This window comes from Pituophis catenifer, unplaced genomic scaffold (assembly GCF_029215685.1).
Source record: "Pituophis catenifer annectens isolate HBS135680 unplaced genomic scaffold, rPitCat1.0.hap2 SCAF_1, whole genome shotgun sequence".
NCBI classification, from domain to species: Eukaryota; Metazoa; Chordata; class Lepidosauria; order Squamata; family Colubridae; genus Pituophis; species Pituophis catenifer.
Genome location: NW_027256881.1, coordinates 162745925 through 162771155, shown reverse-complemented (window position 1 = coordinate 162771155; position 25231 = coordinate 162745925). Strand labels below are relative to the sequence as shown.

The 25231-nt window shown below is 37.6% G+C and overlaps 1 protein-coding gene across 1 annotated transcript in view; it reads right to left on the bottom strand.

Moving 5' to 3' along the window:
- The window catches only part of LOC139309058 (pericentrin-like), a 133698-nt gene that overhangs the window by 42825 nt on the left and 65642 nt on the right, over window positions 1-25231 (bottom strand). Inside the window, exons 28-35 of the mRNA XM_070933136.1 lie at window positions 19501-19603; window positions 18864-19024; window positions 18287-18478; window positions 16522-16720; window positions 15686-15908; window positions 11933-12083; window positions 3566-4240; window positions 424-680 (exon numbers count right to left, since the gene is read on the bottom strand). Coding sequence (XP_070789237.1) covers window positions 424-680; window positions 3566-4240; window positions 11933-12083; window positions 15686-15908; window positions 16522-16720; window positions 18287-18478; window positions 18864-19024; window positions 19501-19603 — 1961 coding nt within the window. The remainder of the gene's footprint in view (window positions 1-423; window positions 681-3565; window positions 4241-11932; window positions 12084-15685; window positions 15909-16521; window positions 16721-18286; window positions 18479-18863; window positions 19025-19500; window positions 19604-25231) is intronic.

Sequence of the window (25231 nt, the reverse complement as noted above, 5' to 3'; positions counted from 1 at the left end):
TTAGTCTTGAGCAACTTAACTAAAGATAATAAGTTTGTATAAAACAATTAACTAATCTTATATAGAACTTTGCAGTCATATAAAATTAATATTCACCAGCCAACCTCAAAAGTGATTTTGGCCAGGGGACAATTTCTGCTACTCAGAATCTTCATAGAGCACTTGCCTAAAATCTGGAAAGCAGTTAATATTCAGTAAAGAAAGCAGAGTTACATGTATCATTGAATTAAAGCTTTCTGATTAAGTATCGCTAATCTAAATATAATATCAGGTATTGCTGTTAACATTTTTTTCCAAGTAAACTGATATTTCTTGAAAGGTATAGACAGCGTGTCCAATTGTTAGAATGAATAAGTTACCCTTATTTCTCCAATTTCTAGAAGATGTTTCTAAAACAAAGAGAATTCTTAAAAGAATACTCACTTGTCTATAGTTTTATATATGAACTCAGAAAGATATGCAGCAACAAGAACCAGCTGTTCTCTGATGTTTTCCAATATCTGTTGTTCAACATGCAATCTTACAGTATCAGTTGTAAAAGTTAAGTTAGCATAATTATTTTTTGAAGGAAATTGGTTATATTTTTTTAATAATATTTCTTGATTCTTCAGATCTTCTAGCATTTGTTGCAATTCCTTGAATCTCACACAGTTATGTAAATATTGTAACGTGGACTCATTCTATTGAAATAAAAAATACAGTAATTTGTATTATATCCAATAATGCATATGCACAATATTCATAAACAGAGGGAAGTTGTCAGTGTTATTGATTTTTAATTGACAAAAATATTATTTGAAATATACTTCTCAACCTCTGAGTATCCTGAGATTTTTTAAAATTGTATTAATCCTTCTGCAGTCATATACAGAGAAACAAAGAACCTTTTGAGGTACAAGAGGCATCTTGTGATAGTTGTGCTAAGAGAAATAAGGACTGAGTATGCCAAGCTGTTATTATATATCACAGGGACAACCAGAATATGATGAACAGGTTGCTGAGGCTGCAAAATGTGGTATCTATCCCTCTGAATATTCAACATGAATGACAATTTAAAAAAGACTTTCAAAGTCTACAAGGTCCTGGGCAGAAAAATGGGAATATAAATATTGTTTTGGTAATTTTTCCACTTATCAGGATAAAATCTTTTCACATGTTGTAAGAGGAACAGGATTCTAGAAGTCAACAATTAGCTATATACAGTAGGTCACAGAAGTGAGTACACCCCTCACATTTTGTAAATATTTAAGTATGTTTTCATGTGACAACACTGAAGAAATGACACTTGGTTACAACGTATAGTGGGTATACAGCTTGCATAACAGTGTAAATGTGCTGTCTCCTCAAAATAACACAACACACAGCCATTAATGTCTAAACTGCTGGCAACAAAAGTGAGTGCACCCCTAAGTGCAATAATGAGGACATTATTTGGCAAAGGACGGAGTCCCGGGGCTGCATGCGGGCAATGACGGCAAAGCTGGTGCGCATGCGCACTAAGACATTAAGGCCAGCTGATCGTTGCACACGCATGCGCACCAGTAACCAGCAGACTAGCTGGTTGGTGCGCATGTGTGCCCTGGAAACCCAGAAGTAGAATGGGCGATGCCATGCGTGCCGGGCGACATGGCTCTGCGTGCCACTTCCGGCACGCGTGCCATAGGTTCACCAACACGGGCCTAGGCCATCTTTATGTAGAGCAACAATTCACTTTTTCCCATCCTCAAAGAGTTCATTGCCATGAAGTGCCATGTTGAACTTCCAGTGACCAGTATGAGAGAGTAAGAGCCAAATTTAACACACCTGCTCCTTCACACCTGAGACCTTATAACACTAACAAGTCACATGACACCAGAAAGGGAAAACGGCTACTTGGGCCCCATTTGGACAGTATCTTTTATTTTATTTTATTTTATTTTATTTTATTATTTTATTATTTTATTATTTTATTATTTTATTATTTTATTTTATTTTATTTTATTTTATTTTATTTTATTTTATTTTATTTTATTTTATTTTATTTTATTTTATTTTATTTTATTTTATTTTATTATTTGTATACCACCCTACTCCCGAAGGACTCAGGGGGGTGAACAGCCATAGAATAAAACATATAAATACAAAATTTAAAATAGATTAAAACGAATTAAATAATTTGGCTGATTTTTTAGGGATTTACTCACTTTTGTTGCCAGCAGTTTAGACATTAATGCTGTGTGTTGCGTTATTTTGAGGGGACAGCACATTTACATTGTTATACAAGCTGTATACTCACTACTTTACATTGTAACCAAGTGTCATTTGTCACATGAAAAGATAAATATTTACAAAATGTGAGGGGGTGTACTCACTTTTGTGATATACTGTAGATTGTGCTGCTATCTTTGAGTTACTTGATCATGGATCTTTTACACAAAGAATTCATGAAAAAGGTGGGCTACATCTCATGGACCCAGGAAGTATGTGCTCAGCAGGTATCTCACTATTCTCAACAAGAAAGCATTAAATTGAAGAAAAAGGGGAAGGACAGAGAAAGCCCAGAATTGAATGTATCAGTAAGGACTAAGACCAAGAGTCTCAGCAAGAGTTTTGTCAAGAGCAAAAGATCAGGTCCACACCTGAAGTGCCAATTAAACTGATTTATTGCTTACGCACAGTAATTCTCAACTGATAATTAACACATGCTTGGATTTAGATACGGGTAAACAGAATTCAAGGAAGGTTGGACTTAGTTCACTTGTGGTTACTTAGGGATTTTAGGGTGATCCCACCTTTAACTGCATCCCCAGGTTCTGCCACTCCTTACATCAACAGTGCAGGAGACAAGAGGAAATCAAAGGAGTAGAAGGTTATGTAGAGAGTGAAAGAAATTATAAAAGTGGAATCAATAGGATTCATTATTTTAAACATGATATTATTGTGAGTTTATTAGGTTACCTTAGACAGCACAATAAATGGAAGAAATCCTTCTGTGCCACATTAAAAACTTGACAATGGGAGATTTTAATTAATGTGATATCTACTGGAAATTAACAATTATAGTCTTCTCTTGCTGATAACCTCTTTCGCAGAAAGTAGAAGGAACAAAGGTAGAGGGTTCTATTTTGGACTCAATCATTTTTAATTTTATGTATGTGCGTATGTATAAAATACATTTATTGTATTGATTATATGAGAGTCAGCGGCTGGCTGACCTGGGGCCAGTCATTCTCTCTTAGTCCTATTCACCTCACAGGATTGTTGTGGGGAAAATAAGAACAATATGTATTAGGTGTGTTAATAACAGTAAAATAATAAATAAATAATAAAAATAATAAAAGTAGGACACAATTCAATTCAATTCAATACAAATCAATCAATCAATCAATCAATCAATCAATCAATCAATCAATGTTTTTTACTCAAAGACTTCAAACAGAGCAATCTGTTCCAAATACGTAAGTAGCCCTTGCACAGATGATCTAAAGGCTGGCCCACAAAATCTAAAGCTCTATGTAGATTCTTTTATATGCAAAATGCATTATACTACTAAGGTAACCCTCCCCCCAAAAAAGGATATTCTTACTTGATTTTCTTGAGCTTCTAGAAGTGCGCTTAGACAGTGACATTCAGTTTGTTGCTCCTGTGCCATTTTTCTTTCTACTTGTACTGTCCTGATCTCTTGATCTCTCGTTGATTGTTTCCACCCCATTTTTGTTTGTGCTTCTTTTTCTCTTTGTACCTCCAAAGTATGAACAACATCTTGTTTTTTATTTTGCATCATTGACCCTGTAATTTGAACAGTGTTTTGGAGAGATTGTTCTTGTTGAAAGTCTTTACAATGCAGATGCATTTCTTCCATCTGTTTCTTTGAATCAAATATCTGCTGCTGTGATTTCTCAATTATAGCCAAAAGTTTCATAGAATTGGACCTTTCTAAATGCAACTGTGCTTGCAATTCCTGCAATGAATCTTTATGTTTACAAGACCCACATTCATTTAATCTCATAGTCAGATGTTCTGTCAAAACACGTTCATGGTTCAAGGCAGTTAACATGTCTGCATTTTGTTTTTTTTCAATATCTAAATTTTTCTGCAGTTCCAACAGTTTATTCTGATCCTTGGATAATAAAGCCTCATAGCGAGAATGTTCAATTTGGAGTTCTTTACGGAGATTACTGTTTGCTGACTGTTCATGCTCTAAAGCCACAGTTAATTGATTGTTCTGAATACACTGTAACTCCAAGGCAGCTTGCAATTCCTGTACAACACAAAGATATATTTACATTAATTAGAGTAAAATTCAAAGTTGACTATGTATGAAGTCTAATACCATAGTCAATGCAATTTCATGGAAATTAAGATTTGAGTCCAGACAGCTTTAAGAAAAACAGAAAGAAGTATAGTCTTTAAGAAATGCAAAGAAACAATTTCACCAGTGAAAGAAGGTTTATCCTTTGTACTTGTGTTTTCAGCTATGGGTTATACCTTCCCGAAGATAAATTGGTTTATAAAACAGCAGCATACAATCAGGGAATGGGTCTGTCTTAACACGCATTTACCCAAGAAAATATGTTAAAGAATTAAGTAAATTAATGAGACATGAATAGTAAATATATTTTTATCATTTCAATTGGTGTTGCAAGGGTGAACCTATTTGAAATGCTTTAGTTGATTGAAGTTTGCCAAACTAGCCATGTATAGCTTATACAAATCTAAAGTGTACTTTTGCTGGTTAGCTGAAGATAATTTGATGATCTAAATTTTAAAATATTTTGGAGGTGGATTTACTGCTATTAGGCTTTTCTTTATAACTATTGGGAATTTGGATTGAATCTGTCAGGACATAAACATCATGCCATATCCAATAGAACTAACATTCAATTCAGGGGTAATGAATTTGATAAAGCCCTCAGAGAAGATTTTTAACTGGTGAGCAGTGTGTTATCTTATCAAACTTGAAAATATTTTGAATTTTCACATTTGTCTTATTTTTCAGCATATTTGACCATGTCATGGCTGCCATTCTAAGTTATGTCGCTAAGTTATGCAACACAAGCAAAATACAAAAATAAATGCCCTCTCTCCACATTGAGGTGTTAAATATCAACATAAATTTTATATAAATTTATATTTATGATAAAAAAATAGGGCAAATTCTCTTTTTATTGTTTGTAGAAAAATGAAAGTGCTCTACTGAATTGGTTATAGCTGTCTTTTCACTGACACATATCTTTCTTTACTGTAAATTGAATATTAGATGATCTTTGTAAGATAACTATTGAAAGGAGTCCTTTAAGTATTTGAGTTTTATTTTTCTAAGTAACTGACCTAGTAAGTTTGTACCTTAGTATATTTGGAGGGAAATAAATAAAACAATTGGATGATTTTATTCTCTTTTACATTTAAGAAGTATTAACAACACTACATGGAACTGAGCTAACAAAAAATAAATGTAGATTGAACTTTGATATATTCAAGAAAATTCATGGTGAAGTTAATTTCAACTTGATATTTTATCTAGTATTATTTGCTTGTCCAAAACTATACTATAGAACAGTGATGGCTAACCTTTTTGCCATCGCGTGCCAGGAGAGGGGGGGGCAGGGGAGAGTCACGCGCGCACATGCCCACGCGCATGCAACCCCACCCACCCCCGCTCCTGGCACATGATGGCCTCGTAGGGCCGTTTTTCTTTCTTATCTGGTTCCAGATCCTCTCTATGCATCTAGGAAGGGAGAAAACAGCCTTTCCCACTCCCTTGGAGGCCCTACGGAGGCTGAAAGGGCCCATTTCCCAACTCTCGGTGGGACAGAAAGTGACATTTTTTGCTGTCCCCAGCCTCCAGAACCTCTCTAGGAGTCTCTAGGAGCCTCTCTAGGAGTCTCTGGAGGCTGGGGACAGGAAAAAACATCACTTCCTGTCCCACAAGGAGTCGGGAAATGGCCCCTTTCAGCCTCCGTAGGGCCTCCAAGGGAGTGGGAAAGGCTGTTTTCACCTTTCCCAGATGCATAGAGAGGATCTGGAGCCAGGTAACAAAGAAAAATGGGCCTTCCCCCAGGCCCTCCAGAGGCAGGAAACAGCCTGTTTCCCTACTTCTGGTGGGCCCAGAAGGCCCGAAAATCAGCTGGCCGGCGCGCGCATGTGCCTCAGAGCTGAGCTGGCATGCCCACTAATATGGCTCCACGTGCCACCTGTGGCACATCATGTCCCAGTTTCTTTGATCTGGATAGAGGACTAACATTTAATCTAACTATAGTATTCCTTCATTTTTCAAACATGCCATTTAAAATGATTACATGGGAGGCGTGGCTAGTGCCGCGGCGATAAGATGGAAACTTATAAGAGTGAAGACAGGAGAGCAGACAATTGCAAGTAACAAACCCTTAATTCCATGCTTAAATTGCTACTTTTTAAAGCTGCTTAAAGGAGTGAAGAAAATGGTGCTTGTGCTTAACAGGGTGTGAAAGTGAAAGTTAACTCTCGATAAAACTGTTAACACTCAGCACTGTTCAAGGTGGTTGGATAAAAAAAAAAATGGCTGGCTTTTTTGAAAGTGATGAAGGCTCACTATTACAAACATCAGTAAATACACAAATACTGATTGTGGATCTCTTTAAAGAAATTTTAGAATCATTTACCTCCGTGTTTGTGGAAAGAATGGAAGGGCTTTTCAAGAAGGATTTTATTCAAGTTCGAAACAAAGATACAAGTGAAGATACTGTATCGGTATTTCAGTTGCCAAATAATAGTGAATTGCTGAATGAAGAGGTGGAAGAAACAATCCAGTTTAATGTGCCTTTGGGAAATGGAATGGATGTTTTTCAAATTAAGAAGGAAAGGCTGAGAGGTTTGAAGGAGTGTAACCAGGAAATATTGAGAGAGATTTCTCCAGAGGCTTTGATACAGTCAACAGGAAAATTGTCAGGAGGCGTTGGGATTTCTAATATAAGAAGGAGGATTCGAAGTGGAATTTTACAACTTTTTTACAAAAATGGACTCTCAATCTTAGTTAAAAAGGTGTGTTTACGGAAAGGAACTACTTTGCGAAGAGAACAAGTTTGTAAGGTACAGCAACTTCAGCTGAAAATTCAAAAACTTATAAAAATAAAAGAAGGTGGAGGAATAAGACTGAAGAAGGAGGTTCGCAAAAAAGTCAAGAAAAAATGGAGATGGAAAAATTACAATCCTTTTGCCTGGGGAGGATAGTAATAGTGAAAATGAATGACTATACCTGTATTTAGGGATATGATTTGTTTTGAAAAGTTATGTTATAGTGAAAATGAATGATTTACTTATATTTAGGGACATGATTTGTCTTGAAAAGTTATATTAAGTAATGTTATGTTTGAATTGTTATGGGCTACTGACCAAACTTTCACTTTTGTCCTGAAGTATATTAACACTAAAGTTATATTTCAAGGAATGCTTTGTTGAAAAATTTATATAAGCTTTATATAAGGTTAAAAAAAAAAGAAAAGAAAGAAAAATATTGGGGATGTAAAAGTTATGGACAGTGTAGATCATTTAATATAAGTTTACGGGTTAGAAGAAAGATATTACTTAAATTTTTATATTTTGTTTTAGATTACTATATTAATCTATATTAATATTAAGTATTAAAGTATTAATATACTTAATACTATATTAAAGAATGTTTTGTTGAAGAATAAATATAAATTTGTGGGTTATAAGGAAAATACAAGTGGTGCAAGGGTTGAGGGAAGGTTTTTACAGTATTTTTTATAGATATTAAATAGTGAAGATGTTATTTGATTATATGCAGTGGATTTGTAGAGAATAAGATGAATAAGTCTATGCAAAGCTATTAAGTAAGGAATGTTTCCAGGAAGAATTAATATAAGTTTATGGGGTAAAAAGTAAAAATAAAATTTTTACAATATAATTTATTTGAGATTGGTTAAAATATTTTGTTAATGGGTTAATATATGTAAGGGTTGGAGATGTGATGGTTAACTGTAAAGGGGCTCTGACTGTGCAATGTTGGAAGAAAGAAGACTTGTTTATTATTGAAGAATGGACAAGAACGAAGTTGGATTGATTACTTTCAAGCAATAATTGGTTTAAATAGTTATATTCAGATATGAACAAGGGGAGTTAAAGTGCAAATGGGAGATAAACCTATAGATAGTTAGCTTATGTTTTTTTTTTATATGTTTGTTAAATGTTATATCCTGTATTTGCTCTGGGAAGTTGAGGGGGGGGTTGGGGCAGGAGGGGGGAGGAGGGAAGGGAAAATATGTGTAAAATTCTTTAAAACTTTTCAATAAAAAAAAAAGTAGTGAAACAAATCTAAAAGCTAGGAGAACTTTAACAAAGACCTTTTTTAAAATGATGGAGGAAATAGGAATTAAAGATGCATGGAGAGAATCAAAACCAAAGAAAAAACAATACACTTTTTATTCAAATCTGCTTAAATCATGGTCGAGAATTGACATGATATGGATGTCATTGGAATTGCAAGAGAATATACAAGAAGTAGAAGTGGAATCAAGCATTTGGGCAGACCATAATTCAATAAAAGCTAAATGGAAAGGACAAATAAGAAAACCAAGATGAACATTAAAGTAGCCAGCACTGAAAGATAAAGAGTTTATACAAACAATGGAGAAGGAAATGGATTTCTTTTTTAAAAAGAATAAAAATGGAGAAACATTCCTGCAAAATGTATGGGACACGGCCAAAGGATACTTTAGGGGATTAGCGATCTCCTATATAGGAAGGAAAAATAAGGAGAAGAAGAAAAGATGAAAGGGATTAGAAGAAGAATACAAAAGACTTGAATTCGAATTACAGAGAGACCACAAAAATTAAATAGCAAAAACCAAATGGAATTAGTAAAACATGAAACATAAAAAACGAAATTAGTAAAACATCTTAGAGAAAGAGGAATTGGCACAAAAAATGAAAGCAGCCAAACAGAACTTCTTCGAAAATGCAAACAAGCTGGAAGATGGCTGGCATTCAGACTTAAAAAAGAGAAAGAAAAGAAAGTATACATAAACTGCAAGATGAGACGGGTACAATTTGACACAAAAATGAAGACAAGAAAAAAATAATAAAAGAATTTTATGAAAAACTATACAGCAAAGAAAACATACTATGGTAGAAGACAAAATATTTGGAAGAAGCCAACTTACCAAAAGTGTCGGACAAAGTGAAAACAATGTTGAAGGAAAGAATAACAATGATGGAGTTAACAGAAGCAATCAAGAGGCAAAAAAAAAAAAGACAAAACACCAGGACCCGATGGCTTACTGGTAGAATTCTACAAATACTTGCAACACACCATAGGTTCATATATACTCGAAGTCTACAACGAAGCACTGTTTGAAGCAAAGATTCCCAAAACATGGACGGAGGCAATTATAACACTGATACCTACTCTGATTTACTATAAATAAAAAAATTATAGATCAATATCATTGTTAAATGTAGGCTGTAAAATTTATGTCTCAATAATTGCAAGTAGACTTAAAAGATTTTTGAATGACTTCATACATGTAGATCAGAACGGATTTTTACTCAAGAGGCAAATTAAAAACAATATGCGGATGATCCTGAATACATTGGAATACTATGAGACGCACTCCAGAAAGCAGATGACATTGATTTTTCTTGATGCACAGAAAGCTTTTGACAATTTGAGTTGGCAGTTTATGTTCTTACAATTAAAACAGATGAACTTTGGAGAGACATTTATCAGTATGATTAAGACACTATACTGAAAACCAACAGCAAAGGTGATTATAAACGGTGATCTGACTGAGAATTTAAGTATAATGAAAAGTACAAGGCAAGGCTGCCCTCTATCCCTATTGTTATTTATATTAACCTTAGAGTGTTAGCTAGAAACTTGAGACAAGATAGTGAAATAAAAGACATGAAAATAAAGAAGGAGGAGTCTAAACTACAGGCATTCACTGATGACTTGGGTGTTTATTCTAGAAGATCCACAGGAAACAGGACCTAAATTAATTGCAAAAATAGAAGACTATGGTGCAGTTGCAGGTCTAAAAATAAAGAGAAAATGAAAATATTGGTTAAAAACTTTACAGATAAACAGAAGAGAGAATTTACAAGAATGATGAACATGCAGATTGTAAAGAAAGTTAAATATTTAAGAGTCCAATTAACAGCAAGATGTGTATCTCTTAAAGAAGATAAGTATGATAAACTGAAAACAGAAATTAAGAAGGACTTGGAAAACTGGAAAAACAATTGTCCCTATTGGTAGAATAGCGACAATTAAGATGAATATTTTGCCTAGATTATTGTACCTCTTTCGGACAATCCCAATAAAGTTGGGGAAAAATATTTTGAAGAATTACACAAGATGATATTAGAATTTGTATGGCAAGGTAAAAAAGTGAGAATAAAATTAAAAATACTACAAGATGTTAAGAGTAGAGTAGGGTTTGGCCTTCCGGATTGGGAGCTATTCTACCAAGCATCAGCACTTATGTGGGTGAAGGAGTGGATTAATTTGAGGAATACAAGGTTATTAACACTGGAGGGTCATGATTTGCAATTGGGATGGCATGCCTTTCTATGGTATGAGAAGGGTGAGATACATAATTACTTGCAGAGGCACTACATTAGGAAGGCATTACTGTTAGTATGGACTAAAATCAAAGAGCAACATTATTGGAAAATACCAGTTTGATTATCTACAATGGAGGCCAAATGTCATAAATATGGAAGAAATCATAAAGATATAAGGGCATAGTAAATGAAAGGGGAGAATTAAAAACTAAACAAGAACTAAACAGATCAGGGATTGACCTATTATGGTAGCCACAATTACAGATACAATCCAGGTATGAAAAAGACAGGAAGGTGTATGGGTTTTATAAAGAACCAAATGAGCTAAACCAGATGCTAATGGGAGCAGATGAAAAATTATTTAAGAGGATATATAATTATTTAGTAACCATTAAATTGGAGGAAGAATTGGTAAAAGAAACTATGATAATTTGGGCTAAGAATTTTGGCTATACAATCGAATTAGACAAATGGCAGAAATTATGGAATAGAACCTACAAGTTTACAATGTCAACAGCGTATAAAGAAAATCTCTATAAAATGTTTTACGGATGTCACTTGTCACCTGCAAGAATAGAGAATATGTACAAAGACAAATCTGTCAAATATTGGAAATGTCATATTATCACATGTGGTGGACATGTGGAAGAAAATTCACATATGGCTAGAAGCTATGATAAAACAACACATAGACTTGAAACCTGATATAGTCCTGCTGGGCATGCTACCAGAAAAGTACAATAAGGGTAATACATATTTAATTTTACATATTTTAACAGCAGCTAGAACTGTATACGCACAATATTGGAAAAATCAACAAACTCACCACATATGAGAATATAATAAAAAAAAAAATAATGGAATGTGCAGACATGGATAGGTTAATGCCTTTAATGTAAAAATTAAAGAAAAATAAGATTCTGAATACTTTATGACAAGGGAACTTTTTTTTATAAATGGTTAGTCGATAGATACAGAGATCAGATGGACGGGTTTATATGAAATATGGATTATATGAGAAAGAAAAATTGATTAATAAACATTTTGATGCTTATATAATTGATGTTAATATGGAAGATAGTATACTATATAACAATGATTGATAGTATCTACTATATGTTTGTATGTTGATAGGATCATAATAATTATGAGGATGTTTAAATTTTAACACTTTTATTACCTAGAAAACACACTGTTCAATTTAGAAATGGAATTTGTGATATAAAATCAATAAAATGGATAAAATTATTACATTAAAATTAATTTATGTTTATTTATATTTGTTCTGAACATGATGAATGCTTAATTTTCTTGGAGCAGGATTTGAAGACAAGAATATAAAAAACAGTGTAGCAATAGGAGTTATTATTTTCATGAGATATTTTACCTCTATAGCTTTTGATTTTTCATCCTCTTTTATTTTATGATGTTTCTGCTGTTCATCCAATTTAATCTGTAATTCTATGTTTTTAAGATGTTCCCTCTGTAAATTCTCAAGTGCTGCTGTAATACTTCTCTCTTTATTTTCCAATGCAGAACTATGACATAACATTTTAAAATATTATTTATAAAAATTGTTATTCTAACTATTGTTTTTCAGCAAATTAGATCTTTAATGAGTGAACAAAAATAAAATCAATATATTTTTCACATTATAAATTTTAATCACAGTGGTAAAAAAAAAGTCAAACTTCTTTTTGTGAACCTTTTCATGCTGGTATAAAATACACAATATAAAAATAATTTCTCTATCTGTGCACACACAGCTGAAAACATAAACTAGGAACGGTATGTTTCATTACAAAATTAGGGCTATGTGAAAAGGACAACTAAAATAAGAAATCGTAACAATAATGAAGTTAATTACTACAATAAAATTAACAAAAAAACTTCTTTATGTAGGAAGCAGGCATTTTATTAGCGAAGTTGTAAACAGCCAAAGAGAATTTGAGCATCTATAAATTAGAATTCGCTTAAAAGAATCTCAGATATGAGCCTTTATACTATACAGTAGGGATTGATGCTATGTACTCTAAAATGATCAGTGAATTGGAGTGGACCACCCCCTTCTATTCAAATTCCCATGAATAAAACTAATGATTTCATGAGTGAGATAATCCTACTGAAGGGGCCATGAAAATCCTACATCTTCCTTTTTTCCTGATGCAAATTTTAGGAACAAATATAAACTAACCCTATGCCAGAAATATAGTAGGTTACTGGGAGGGCTTTCCACATGCAATTTACTTTGGAGTAATTTATACAGTTGTAAAAAAAAGTATGTGAACCCCTTGGGATTACGTGGAGTTTTGCATGAATTGGTCATAAAATGTGCTCTGAACTTCATCTAAGTCACAACAACAGAATAACACAGTCTGCTTAAAATAATATTACACAAACATTAGATGTTGCCATGGTTTAATTGAACATAACATGTAAACATTCACAGTGCAGGGAGAAAAGGTATGTGAGCCCCTAGCCTAATGACTTCTCCAAGAGCTAATTGGAGCCAGGAGTGAGCCAACCTTGACTCCAATCAGTGTGATGATATTGGATGTGTTGCTGACAGCTGTCCTGCCCTTTAAAAACACACATCTGTCTTGGGTTTACTGGTTTCAAGAAGCACTGTCTGATGTGAACCATGCCTCACAGAAAAGAGCTCTCAGAAGACCTACGATCAAGAATTGTTGACTTGCATGAAGCTGGAAAGGGTCACAAAAGTATCTCCAAAAACCTTGATGTTCATGTGTCCATGGTAAGACAGACTGTCTACAAATGGAGAAAGTTTAGCACTGTTGCTACTCTCCCTAGGTGTGGTCGTCCTGTAAAAATGACTGCAAGAGCACAGCGCAGAATGCTTCATGAGGTAAAGAAGAATCCTAGAGTGTCAGCTAAAGACCTACAGAAATCTCTGGCACATGATAACATTTTTGTTGACACATCTACAATAAGGAAAACATTAAACAAGAATGGAGTACAAGGGAGGACACCATGGAGGAAGCCATTGCTGTCCAAAAAAAATATTGCAGCACGTTTGAAGTTTGCAAAAGAGCACCTGAATGTTCCACAGCACTACTGGCAAAATATACTGTGGACAGATGAAACCAAAATTGAGTTGTTTGGGAAGAACACACAACACTATGTGTGGAGAAAAAAAGGCACAGCACACCAACATCAAAACCTCATCCCCACTGTAAAACATGGTGGAGGGAGCATCATGGTTTGGGGCTGCTTTGCTGCCTCAGGGCCTGGACGGATTGTTGTCATTGATGGGAAAATGAATTCCAGAGTTTATCAAGACATTTTGCAGGAAAACGTATGACCATCTGTCCACCAACTGAAGCTCCTCAGAGGATGGGTGATGCAACAGGACAATGACCCAAAGCATACAAGTAATTCAACAAAAATATGGCTTCAACAGCACAGAATATGCCTTCTGGGGTGGCCCAGTCAGAGTCCTGACCTCAACTCGATTGAAATGCTGTGGCATGACCTTAAGAGAGCGATTCATACCAGACATCCCAAGAATATTGCTACACTGAAACAGTTTTGTGAAGAGGAGTGGTCCAAAATTACTCCAGATGGTTGTGCAGGTCTGATCTGCAACTACAGGAAACGTTTGGTTGAGGTTATTGCTGCCAAAGGAGGGTCAACCAGTTATTAAGTCCAAAGGTTCACATACTTTTTCCTCCCTGCACTGTGAATGTTTACATGTTATGTTCAATTATGGCAACATCTAATGTTTGTGTAGTATTATTTTAAGCAGACTGTGTTTTTCTATTGTTGTGACTTAGATGAAGTTCAGAGCACATTTTATGACCAATTCATGCAAAACTCCATGTAATCCCAAGGGGTTCACATACTTTTTCTTGCAACTATAAATCCAGTCTGACATTGGCTCACCACCACTTCTCCTTGCAAAATAGCTGCCAAACTGTACTACAGAAAGGGAAGAGGACATGAACCCTCATTTACCCCACTTCCTTAGGGCTTCCAAATGCCCCTCCCAGCCTCAATTTTCGCCGGCAAAATGCTCGAGGGGTTTGCCAGCAAAAACGGAGGTTCAGCGGGATGCACACACCCCTCCTAGCCTCCAATCTCACCGGCAAAGGCTTTTTGCAAAACCGACTAGAGCAGTGGTTCTCAATCTGTGGGTCGGGACCCCTTTGGGGGTCGAATGACCCTTTCACAGGGGTCGCCTAAAACCATCGGAAAACACATATTTTCAATGGTTTTAGGAATAATTTTATGGTTGGGGATCACCACAACATGAGGAACTGTATTAAAGGGTCGCGGCATTAGGAAGGTTGAGACCCACTGGACTAGAGCCTATAGGGACGCAATCTTTCTTCCCTGTAGGACCTTGGCAAGCCCAAGGTGAAACCATGGCGGAGAGACTGCACAGGAGACAGCACCATTGATCATCAAGATCTACATAAGGTAAGTGATCAGGCAGGATTGGGGGGTGAGGGGGAGGAAGCATGAGATTTCTCAGTGGGGCAGGGGAAGCCTTGGGTAGTTAGAAGTACTACTCTCCCCATGGCCTTCCCCACCCTCAGATTCATAACTCGAGGACTACCTGTATATGGAAATAAAAAAGAAAGATAAGACTTAAAAGAATCCTAGTGACCCTGGTTGCAAAGCTCTTTGGCAGAAGTCCCTTGTGTAGACAAGCTGGCTACTACAACTCTACTACTACTACTACTACTACTACTACTACTACAGAGCCTGTAGTACAGTGGACTAAACACTGTTATTAACATCTGCTGCTTGCAATTACTGCAAGTTCAAATCTCACCAGGCTCAAGGTTGACTCAGCCTTCCATCCTTTCAAAGGTAGGTGAAATGAGGACCCAGATTGTGGGGGCAATAAGCTGACTTTGTATAAATATACAAAAGTATGAAGGCTATTGCTTAACACATTGTAAGCCATCCTGAATCGCCGGAGAAGGGCGGCATATAAATTAAAGCAAAAAAAAAAAAAAAAAATCTCCCTCCGCCTAAAATTTGCCTATGATCCCTCTCTCCAGAGGATTGCAAACTTCTTGTTTAAAAACCCTATGGAAGAAAAGAGACCGTTTTCATAATATAGCAATGAATTAACAAAAACGTAAGGCAGAATCCATTTGGAAATCTTTACCTGTATTTAATTACTTCATTTTGGGTATTTTGTAAAGATTTTTCTAATCTCTCATTTGTTTGTTTGCTCTCACAAAGATCTGATTTCAAATTCAATATTGCAGTGTGTTCCTGTTTCAGCAATTCGTGCATTTCAGAAGCTTTCTCTTGTTCATGTTTTAGGGAAGCCTGCAAGTCATTTGCAATGGATTGTTGTTGCTGAAGTTTGTATTCTAGAAGTTCAACTGAAAATAAAATTAAACATTGCAAAATGTAAATACATAAATCTATTTCTAAACTTTCTATATTTTTCCCAAATATATTTCCCAATATATTCCCTTTACCATTTTTAAAAATTAAAGTTTCAATTTAGATGGAAGGCCAATGAGGATCATAAGGTAGTCCTCAATTTAGCACACTTCATTTAGTGACCATTTAAAGTTGAAATGACACTGAAAAAAGTGACTTATGACAATTTTTCCCACTTACGACCATTGCAGCATTCCCATAGTCATGTGATAAAAATTTAGACACTTGCACCTAGCTCATTTTGATGGTTGCAATGTCCTGGATCATGTGATCACATTTTGCAACCTACTGATAAGCAAAGTTAATTAAGAAGCCAGATTCACTTAATAACTGTGTTACTAACTTAACAACTGCAGTGTGTGATAAGAATGGTCATACAATGGGGTAAAACTCATTTAGCAGCTGTCTTGCTTCGCAACAGAAATTTTAGGCCCAATTGTGCTTGTAAATCAATTTTTATGTTTAATATTTATTTATTGAATATTATAATATATAAACATTTATTTATTAATTAAAATTAACAATGAGAAGAAAAGAAAAATACATTACCCTGTCTTTGAAGCTGTTGTTCTTGCTTTTTCCCATGATTCTCTGTATTTATAAGTGTTTCTTGGAGTTCCTGTAACTTCTCTTGACTTTGAAGTTGTGTAAGTCTCAATTGAACTTCAAGATCTTGCATATCAGAAAGCAAGCTGCCCCTATCTGAGGATGAAAGATGTTCCATGACTCTCTTTGGTTGCTGCTCCTCCTGAAAAGAAAGTTCATTTCATACACTGAAATAATATATGGTAGATTTTTAAAAGATGTAAATTCACATGCGTATTTTTTACAGCACAGAATTTAAAACTAATTCAAACTATGAATTACATATCATTTACATTTTTAGGCCATTTGAATTTACATAGATTTGTAAGAGTTTTTCTGATTCCTTAGGGAAAAATAAAACATTTAATATGAGTTATTTATATTGGCACTGGTTTGGATTTGCATGTGTATATGCATGCATATTTCAGTGAACCACAATAATATATAAAACAATTAATATATAATTGTTTTGTTCTCAATATGGTATGTGATTTCCAGACTAATTTTTTTTAGAAATAAAACACTGGGAAAAAATAGCCATACACAGCTGTTTGCTTCATATTAGTGAACAGAATGTGGCAGTTGAAAATTATCATATCACTTTACTGTTGCAGGCAAAAGTTTAGACATTTAGTATAATTGTATGTTTCAATTCATCCTTAAAAAATGGAACTTGGGTCAACATATACATGATACAAAGTTGTTATTGAAATTCTCTGCAAATTTTAATGTATATTTACTAGTTATGTTCATTTACTTGTAGATTCAGAATAGGAAAATAGTGAACATGACAGATACAAATATTTGAATCTGATTTCAATCAGTACTTTTTAACACATCCTTATTCCAAATGTTTCCTATAGCCAGCTTTCTATACGTGCTTTTCCCCACTCTTCTTTGCAAAACTCTCTTACTTCAGAAATATTTTTAAAGTCTCCTTTGCACTGCATGCTTGAGACTTCCTTACAGATTATCAATAATATTCAAATCTGGTGACAGTAAACATACCAACCTTTATCTTTCTTTCTTGTAAATACTTCATAGCTGCTGACTGAGGTGTGCTTCAGATTGTTGTCTTGCTGAAAAAAGCATCCTTTTTCAGCTTTAATTCCTTCATTGTTTGTGGGCCATAACCCTAATCATTGGTATTTAACTTAATTCATTCTTCCTTCCATTGCATAGTATTTCCTGTGCCACTGACTGCCATACCACTTCTACAGCAACTCCATGCTCAATGGTTGGCAAAGTGTAATAGAGAACAGTTCAGTTTTTCTCAATCCAAAGCAACTTGTTCAGAAAATGTCCTGGTTTATCAAGGTTTTTTTATGGTTTAAATGATGACTTATGAAAAGATTGGAGAAAGAATTTATTTCTGACAATTTGCCCATGCAGATCATAATTGTTTAATCCCAAGTGGGATTAACTACTCAAGTGAGAACTAAATTTCCAAGAGGTCATTAGTGGTTTGTTATATCCTGTCAATCTGACTAGTTTTCTGGCAATTACAGCATTTTTTATTTAGTTCTAGAATTTGCTTTTCTATGCATAACCATATTGATACATGATATCCTAGGTTCTTGGGAAAAACTCGATGCACATGAAAGCAAACACTAGCTAAAGAACTGGCAACTGTAATTTTTATATCGTTTTGTATGTAATAATTATGTATTAATTATATACATTAATAATTACAGTGACTGTAAACAAAAATATTATAATATCCATGTACCTTGTTTTCTTTATTAGATTGTTTGAGATAATTCTTCAGTGATTGTACTTTATCAACCAAGATTAGTCTCTCTCTTTGCCAACCCTCCACTGATGGACCTTGTTGAATCTTATCACCATCATCAAGAGGTAAAGATTTTTCTGATAGAACAAGTATTTTGTAACTCTCATCATATACCATCTTCAGCACAGTCTGAAAAAGAATTAAATATATTACTTAATGAGAACAAAAGGTCAACACTTAGCAAGGCATTTACCATTTGAAAGTTTGACTTTCTGCTATGTTGCAAATTATAAATTAAGATTCCTACATGCTGTGCCCTTGAAGGAGAAGGAAATCTTTAATTACTATTATTATTATTCATCTCCATGTCCAGGCTTTTGTGATGGAGGAAGTACAAATTTAATTTCCAGCAACAGTTGCTGTTTATATGTTAAGAAAAATACTAAAAGGAAGACAGAGTAAATGGAAAACTTTTCTTTAAATTCTGTCTTCTGTTGAAATCAATAAATACCTTATTTAAAATATTGCTATTTCATATAGATAGTAGATCACCTATTTATTCATGAGACATTACCATCAACTGTTGCGACATCATTTCTGTTTCTTTTACTGTTGGTGCAGTGACATCTGGAGTCATTCCAAAACACTGCAGAGGAGCCATGATATTGCTGTTTTGGCATACCTTATTTTCTGGCTCTGCCTGATTAAGCTGAAGTATCAAATCTAAACTAGTATCTGAAAAAGAGTATTAAATATGTTATTTTTTCCATTTTTATTTTTGATGCAACTTGTTAAAATAATAGTAATTAAAATAATAAAGTATATAGAACAACAAAAGGCAAAATGTTTATTGTCCTCTGTGAGGGCCAAAGTGCACCAAATGGTAGCATGATTTTCTAATGCTTGTGGTTTGCTGTTAGCTTTTTGTATTTAATTTCTATTCAAATGACTTCCTAATCTGGTGCTCTCTAGTACACTTTATTTCATCTCCCATATAACCAAGTCCTTGCCCATGCTAACTAGAGTTTATGGGTACTGAAATGCATCTTTCCCAGGTAGATGATCATTTGTGGGGGGGAGGGGACTGTCTAACTTAACTACTTTATTTACAGCTTCTGTTTTTATAAATTATTCCATATCCTTGTTAGGCCAGAATATTGTCATGGAATGCCACAGAGTTAATTCTAGGAAATATGTATCCATGAACTCACTGCTTCCATATTCAGTGCTTGCACTTTGAAGTCTGGACATTGTCACTTTCAGACCATCTTGTAACTTAGGTGGTATCAAAGAGAAGACTTCAGTGTTGTTTACCTATTAGATATCATACAGAAAAATGGAATGAATCCCTAGGTATGTTAACGATTGATCTACAACCACTCTTGCTTTTATTTATTTAATAACCCATGTTATTAAATAACATGTTTCCATCCTTTTGTTCTAAAAATAGTCACAAGTTGCACATAACCATATAGCTGAAACAATATGAAACATAAATTTATGAACATTTTTTCAAAGTACACTATAATATTCTAAAGGCTATGTGTTAATGTGACCAATGGTATTTAACATTGTACAGTATTAACTGTGCAAACACAGTGCTAGTCTTTGCACTCAAGAATTAAATGAGTCCCCACTACTGAATATTCTGAAGCAATATGCTACACGTTTTACATACAAGTCATAATATACTGAACCCAACGGAACCCTGAAGTAGGTGATCCTCGTATCAGTGACTAAAATGATATATTTGCACCCCAACTTGTAGAGAACTCATCTGAGGAAAATAGGTTTCTACAGAAACTCTTGTTCTCATAAGAAGCTCTGCGGAAGGGTGATCTTTTTTAGATACACCAATACTTCAATCCAATCCTGAGCATTGTAAAAATCTCCCAATGTTTTCCAGAGCATTGGAAGCAGCAGATTCAATACTGCAAGAATCCAGTTTTACTAAAAAAATATCCTATTAGGAAAAAATCAATTTAAACAGGGGAAACATTCAACTGAATAAGACCTGGAACATAAGAAAAGTGAATGTTCTCCTCAGGACCGCTGCTCAGGTAAGAGCTCTAGCTTCACTGGGCAATGAACTGCTGCTCCCACCATAATTTCTACCAGTAATACATTAACAGGCTTCACATAACACATGCTTCTTGCAAAATTTTAATAGTTTTCCCTCAGTATAAAAGGAGCATGCCATATAAATTAAAGGGCCTTCCACAAAATGTTGTAAGACAAAACACATGGTCATCTGAGTGCAGATCATCATGTGGTATGAAGGGAAGGGAGTGCCTGGTCCTTTTTTAATTCTACTTTCTCATTAGAATTGAGCAGCTTGAAAGGAAATTACACATAAGCAAGGGGATAGGAAAACTAGTTTCAAATTCCTCAAGATATTTTGTTTATTCTTAATTTCTTGAATTATTAAATGTACTTTTTATTTTTACAATTGCCCCATGTGCTGGCTACCCAAATTTGCAGAGAAATTCAATCTTTTCCTTTTAGAGACTCCCAATAAGAGAAGATTAAGAATAATTTTCTTACTTAGAGAATGACCCTTGGGCAGACACTACATTTCTTCAGGCATACAGAAATCTGAATTGAAAAACTCAGCTTTCTTTTCAGGGAAATCAGATTCTTTGGCATCGGTCAGAATATTATACCAGAGTTCTTGATAGCTTACATAAAGCTTCACATAGTTTTAATTCTCTTGTTAAAGCAACAATCTTCTATGATATTAGGAAAAACTTAAGTATCCAGCACTGTCAAGACCCCAAATAAATGGACGTTGACTTACCTGAACGTCCCTTTTCTGGGCGCTGTGTACACTATCCATGAATGGGTTAAATCCTTCAGCCTTTGGCAAACAACTGAGTGATATTTAAAATTTTTTCCCCTTTCTGGCTGCCAAGCCACGTCCCCAATCACATGATACCCTAGTCTGAACGAAGGCGCAGCGAACGACAAACTACTGTCGAGTAAAATAAACCACAACTTTATTAGCAACCAACTTCAAACAGAAATTTAACACTAGGAATACAACCCGGCAGGCAGCCCAAAAATAAGGGAGGGTATGGATAGTGTACACAGCGCCCAGAAAAGGGACATTCAGGTAAGTCAACATCCATTTTCCTGTACGCTGCTCCCACTATCCATGAATGGGATATACCCAAGCTCAAACCCCACGGGCGGGATGCTGACTGCCTCCAGTGTCCTCCTCTGCCAGGACTCTTTGGAATACCCTGCGGCCGAAGGACGCCTCTGCTGAATTATAAGCGTCAATCTTGTAGTGGCGAATGAACGGTGACAACGACAACCAGGTCGCCGCTCTGCAAATATCTGCTACTGACGCCTGTGTAGCCCAGGCTGCCGAAGTGGCCGCACTGCGGGTGGAGTGCGGTAGGATCTTTCCAGGCAGTGGTCTGGAGTTCAGCTCATACGCCAAGGCAATGCAGGCTTTAATCCACCTGCTAACCATGGAAGCCGAGATCTTCAGGCCCATGGATGCCGGATTGAACGAAACCAGAAGTGCTTCCGTACGGCGAAATGAGGCGGTCCGGCAAATATAATGGTGGAGGGCACGACGAACGTCGAGGGTATGCCATTGCTTCTTCCTGTGGTCTCGAGGTGACAGGAAAAAGTCCGGCAAGATGAGTTCCTGGAAACCAGGAATTCACCTTGGGCACGAAAGAGGGGTCCAGACGTAGGATCACTGTGGTGTCTCGGAAGATACAAAGATCCTTTCGAATAGAGAGTGCCGCCAGTTCTGAGACTCTCCTAGCCGAGGGGATAGCCAGGAGAAAGGTCACCTTAAAAGCCAAGTACTTGAGAGCAACTGACCCAAGGTTCAAATGGGGGGCCCATCAAGGCCTGCAACACTAGAGGTAGATCCCATGTTGGATAGCGGTGCACCGTAGGGGGGCACAAATAAGTAGCACCATGTAGAAAGTCCTTGATGAGTGGATGGTGCGATAGTGACTGGTAGGGTACGCAGGTGATGACCGTTGACAAGGCCGCTGCTTGACGTCTTAGGGTAGCCGGGGCCAGTCCATTGTCTAGTCCCATCTGCAGAAACTCAAGGATGTCTTGTACCGCCACCGCTGTGGGATCTACATGGTGGCTAGAACACCAGCGGCAGAAAGCCCGCCAGGAGGCCTCGTAAATGCAAGCCGTTGAGGGCCGTCTGGCCACCTGGATGGTACTGACGGCCCTATCTGACAAATTGACTTTCTTTAGAATGACCCGTTCAAATGCCAGACAGCCAATTGAAGCCACTGAGGCTCTGGGTGAGTTACCGCCCATTGGCACAGAACTACCTGGTGTGCTGGAATCACCCACGGCGGGTCTACGGATAGTGCCACAAGGTCGGCATACCACATCCTTCGAGGCCAGTTGGGAGCCACCAGAAGTAGGTTGGCCCTCTCGGTCAGCAACTTCCAAATGAGACTTGGTAGAAGTGGAATCGGTGGGAATGCGTATAACAGGCCGCTGGGCCACTTGCAGCGAAGAGCATCATGGTCCTCCGCCTGGGGTGCTGGGTAATGAGACATGAAGCGGGGCAGCTAGGTGTTGGCTGGAGTCGCAAATAAGTCTACCTCCGGGGTCCCGAATCGGGAGGAGAGCTCCCGAAATAGATGGGGATGGAGTTGCCACTCTGCCGGATCTATCATTTCTCGACTGAGCCAATCGGCACTGACATTGGTCGAACCCGAGATATGATTTGCCCTGATTGAGAGCAATGTCTCTCTGCCCAGTTGAACAGGGCCTCGGACTCTAACATCAGAGCTCGGGACCTTGTGCCCCCTTCTCTGTTCACGTGTGCCTTGGCCGAGATGTTGTCCGTCAGGATCAATACGTGCTGACCTTGTACTGCAGCTTGAAATTGGAGTAAGGCCAGCCTGAGTTCCAGGAGGTTGATGCTGTTGTGTTGTTCTCGTCGTGACCACTGGCCCTGTGCCACTAGGTTGTGGAGGTGTGCCCCCCACCCTCGAAGACTTGCGTCTGTCATAAGGGTCAACCTGTCCGTGTCTAGAAACTTGCAGCCCTTGAGGAGCAAGGCCGACGTCCACCAACTGAGGCAAAGGCGGACCTGGGAAGATAACCACACTTCGTGCTTCGAGTTGGCCTTGCCCGCCCGTTGGAAGGGGAGTAAGAGCCATTGGAGGGGCCTCGAGTGCCTGCGTGCCCACGGTACAATGCCGAAGCAGGAGACCATCTTCCCGAGCAGATGTGATAGTTGGAGTAAGGGTACTCTCCTCCGGGCCAGGATCTGCTTTATCAGGTCTCGAATGCTGTGGACCCTGTCTGGAGACAGGAATACCTGGCCCTTGACTGAATCTATCACTGCTCCTAGGTGAAGGAGCCGGGTGGAAGGCTGAAGATTGCTTTTCCTGAAGTTGATCGTGAAGCCGTGCTCTTGGAACGTTTTCAAGACTAGTTTCATGTCCTTGACCGCCTGGTTGTGCGATGACGAGAGGATGTCGTCCAGGTAGCAGAGGATTCAAACCGGAATGGCTCTGAGTCTGGCTGCCACCACCGCTATCAACTTGGTAAAGATGTGGGGTGCCAACGAGAGTCCGAAGGGCATTGCGCAGTACTGGAAGTGGTGCCCCGCGTGCTCGAACCTCAAGTACTGGTCTGGGTGAATGGGCACGTGTAAATAGGCATCTCGCAAGTCGACTGACTGAAGAAGGTCTCCTTGTCTCACGCTAGAATTGACCAGAGGGAGTGCATTTTGAACCTCCGGTACTGGACTGTCTGATTCAGATTTTTTAAGGTTTAAAATACCCCTCCAACCCCCAGAACTCTTGGGTATGAGGAAGAGGATTGAATAGAACCCCAAGCTGTGTTGGTTCGGTGGTACTGGTTCTATGGCCCTGATTTCCAAGAGGTGGGCAATCTCTTGAGACATCAGGAGCTTGAGTTCCTTTGAATGCGGGGTCGGGCAACGCAAGAAATGATGGGGAGGAGGACCTGAGAATTCGATAGAAAGTCCAGAAGAAGTCATGCACTTTACCCACAAGTCCGAGGTTAACTGGGCCCATTGCTGGTGAAAGAGGTGGAGTCTCCCGCCTATAGGGCCCGCAGCTTGGGCATCACTTCCCCCTTCTGCTGGTTTTGAATCCGGTCCCACAAAACGGTCGTTTGGACTGTTGGTTTTGGCCTTGGTCTCGGAACTGTTGTCTGTCTTGATACTATTGCTGCCCTGATATTGGGAGTACTGTGAGGAGGACCCCCTGGGTCCTGAGTTGAGACGAAAGGGCTGTTGGAGAGGATATGGTGTGTATCTGCGCTCCTGATGGTGGTAGGACGATGGAAGCACCTTCCTTTTGTCACCAGGTGCTTTATATGGGGCTGCAGCCAGCTTCCACTTTGCCTTAAGGTCGGCCTTCCAGGGGCGTAACCAAAACAGTCTCCTCGCCGTGACAGTAGAAGCAAGAGCCCTCGAGGCAAATTTTGCCGAATTTAGAGACGCATCTGTGGCATATTCGGTGGCAGCTACTATTTTATTTATGTCTTGATGTAGTCTGGTGTCCTCGGGAAGAAGCCTTTCTTGCAGCTGCCGAAGCCAAATGAGAGATGCCCTGTTGAAAAAGGATATAGCTGTTGTTGATCTGATTGCCCAGGCCGCCGCCTGATGTGACTTGCGAAAAGCCCACTCTGCCCTTTTGTCCTCCGCCTTGAGCCCGTCCGAGGCATCCGTGGAGATCATCGAGGAAGAAGACAGGGTCGCAACCGGCTGGTCCACTGATGGAAGGGCTAGTAACTCCTCCAGTTCCGGGCAGAACAGTACAGCTTCTTGTCCAAACTGCTGTGTGTCGTTAGCAAAGCCGGCTGACCCCAGGGGTTCTGGATTACATCTGCGAACAATTGCGGGCAGTGTATATTCTTTTCCCGGTTTAGAAGATTTGAAAAGCGCGTCGTGGGGCCCCACAGTTATGT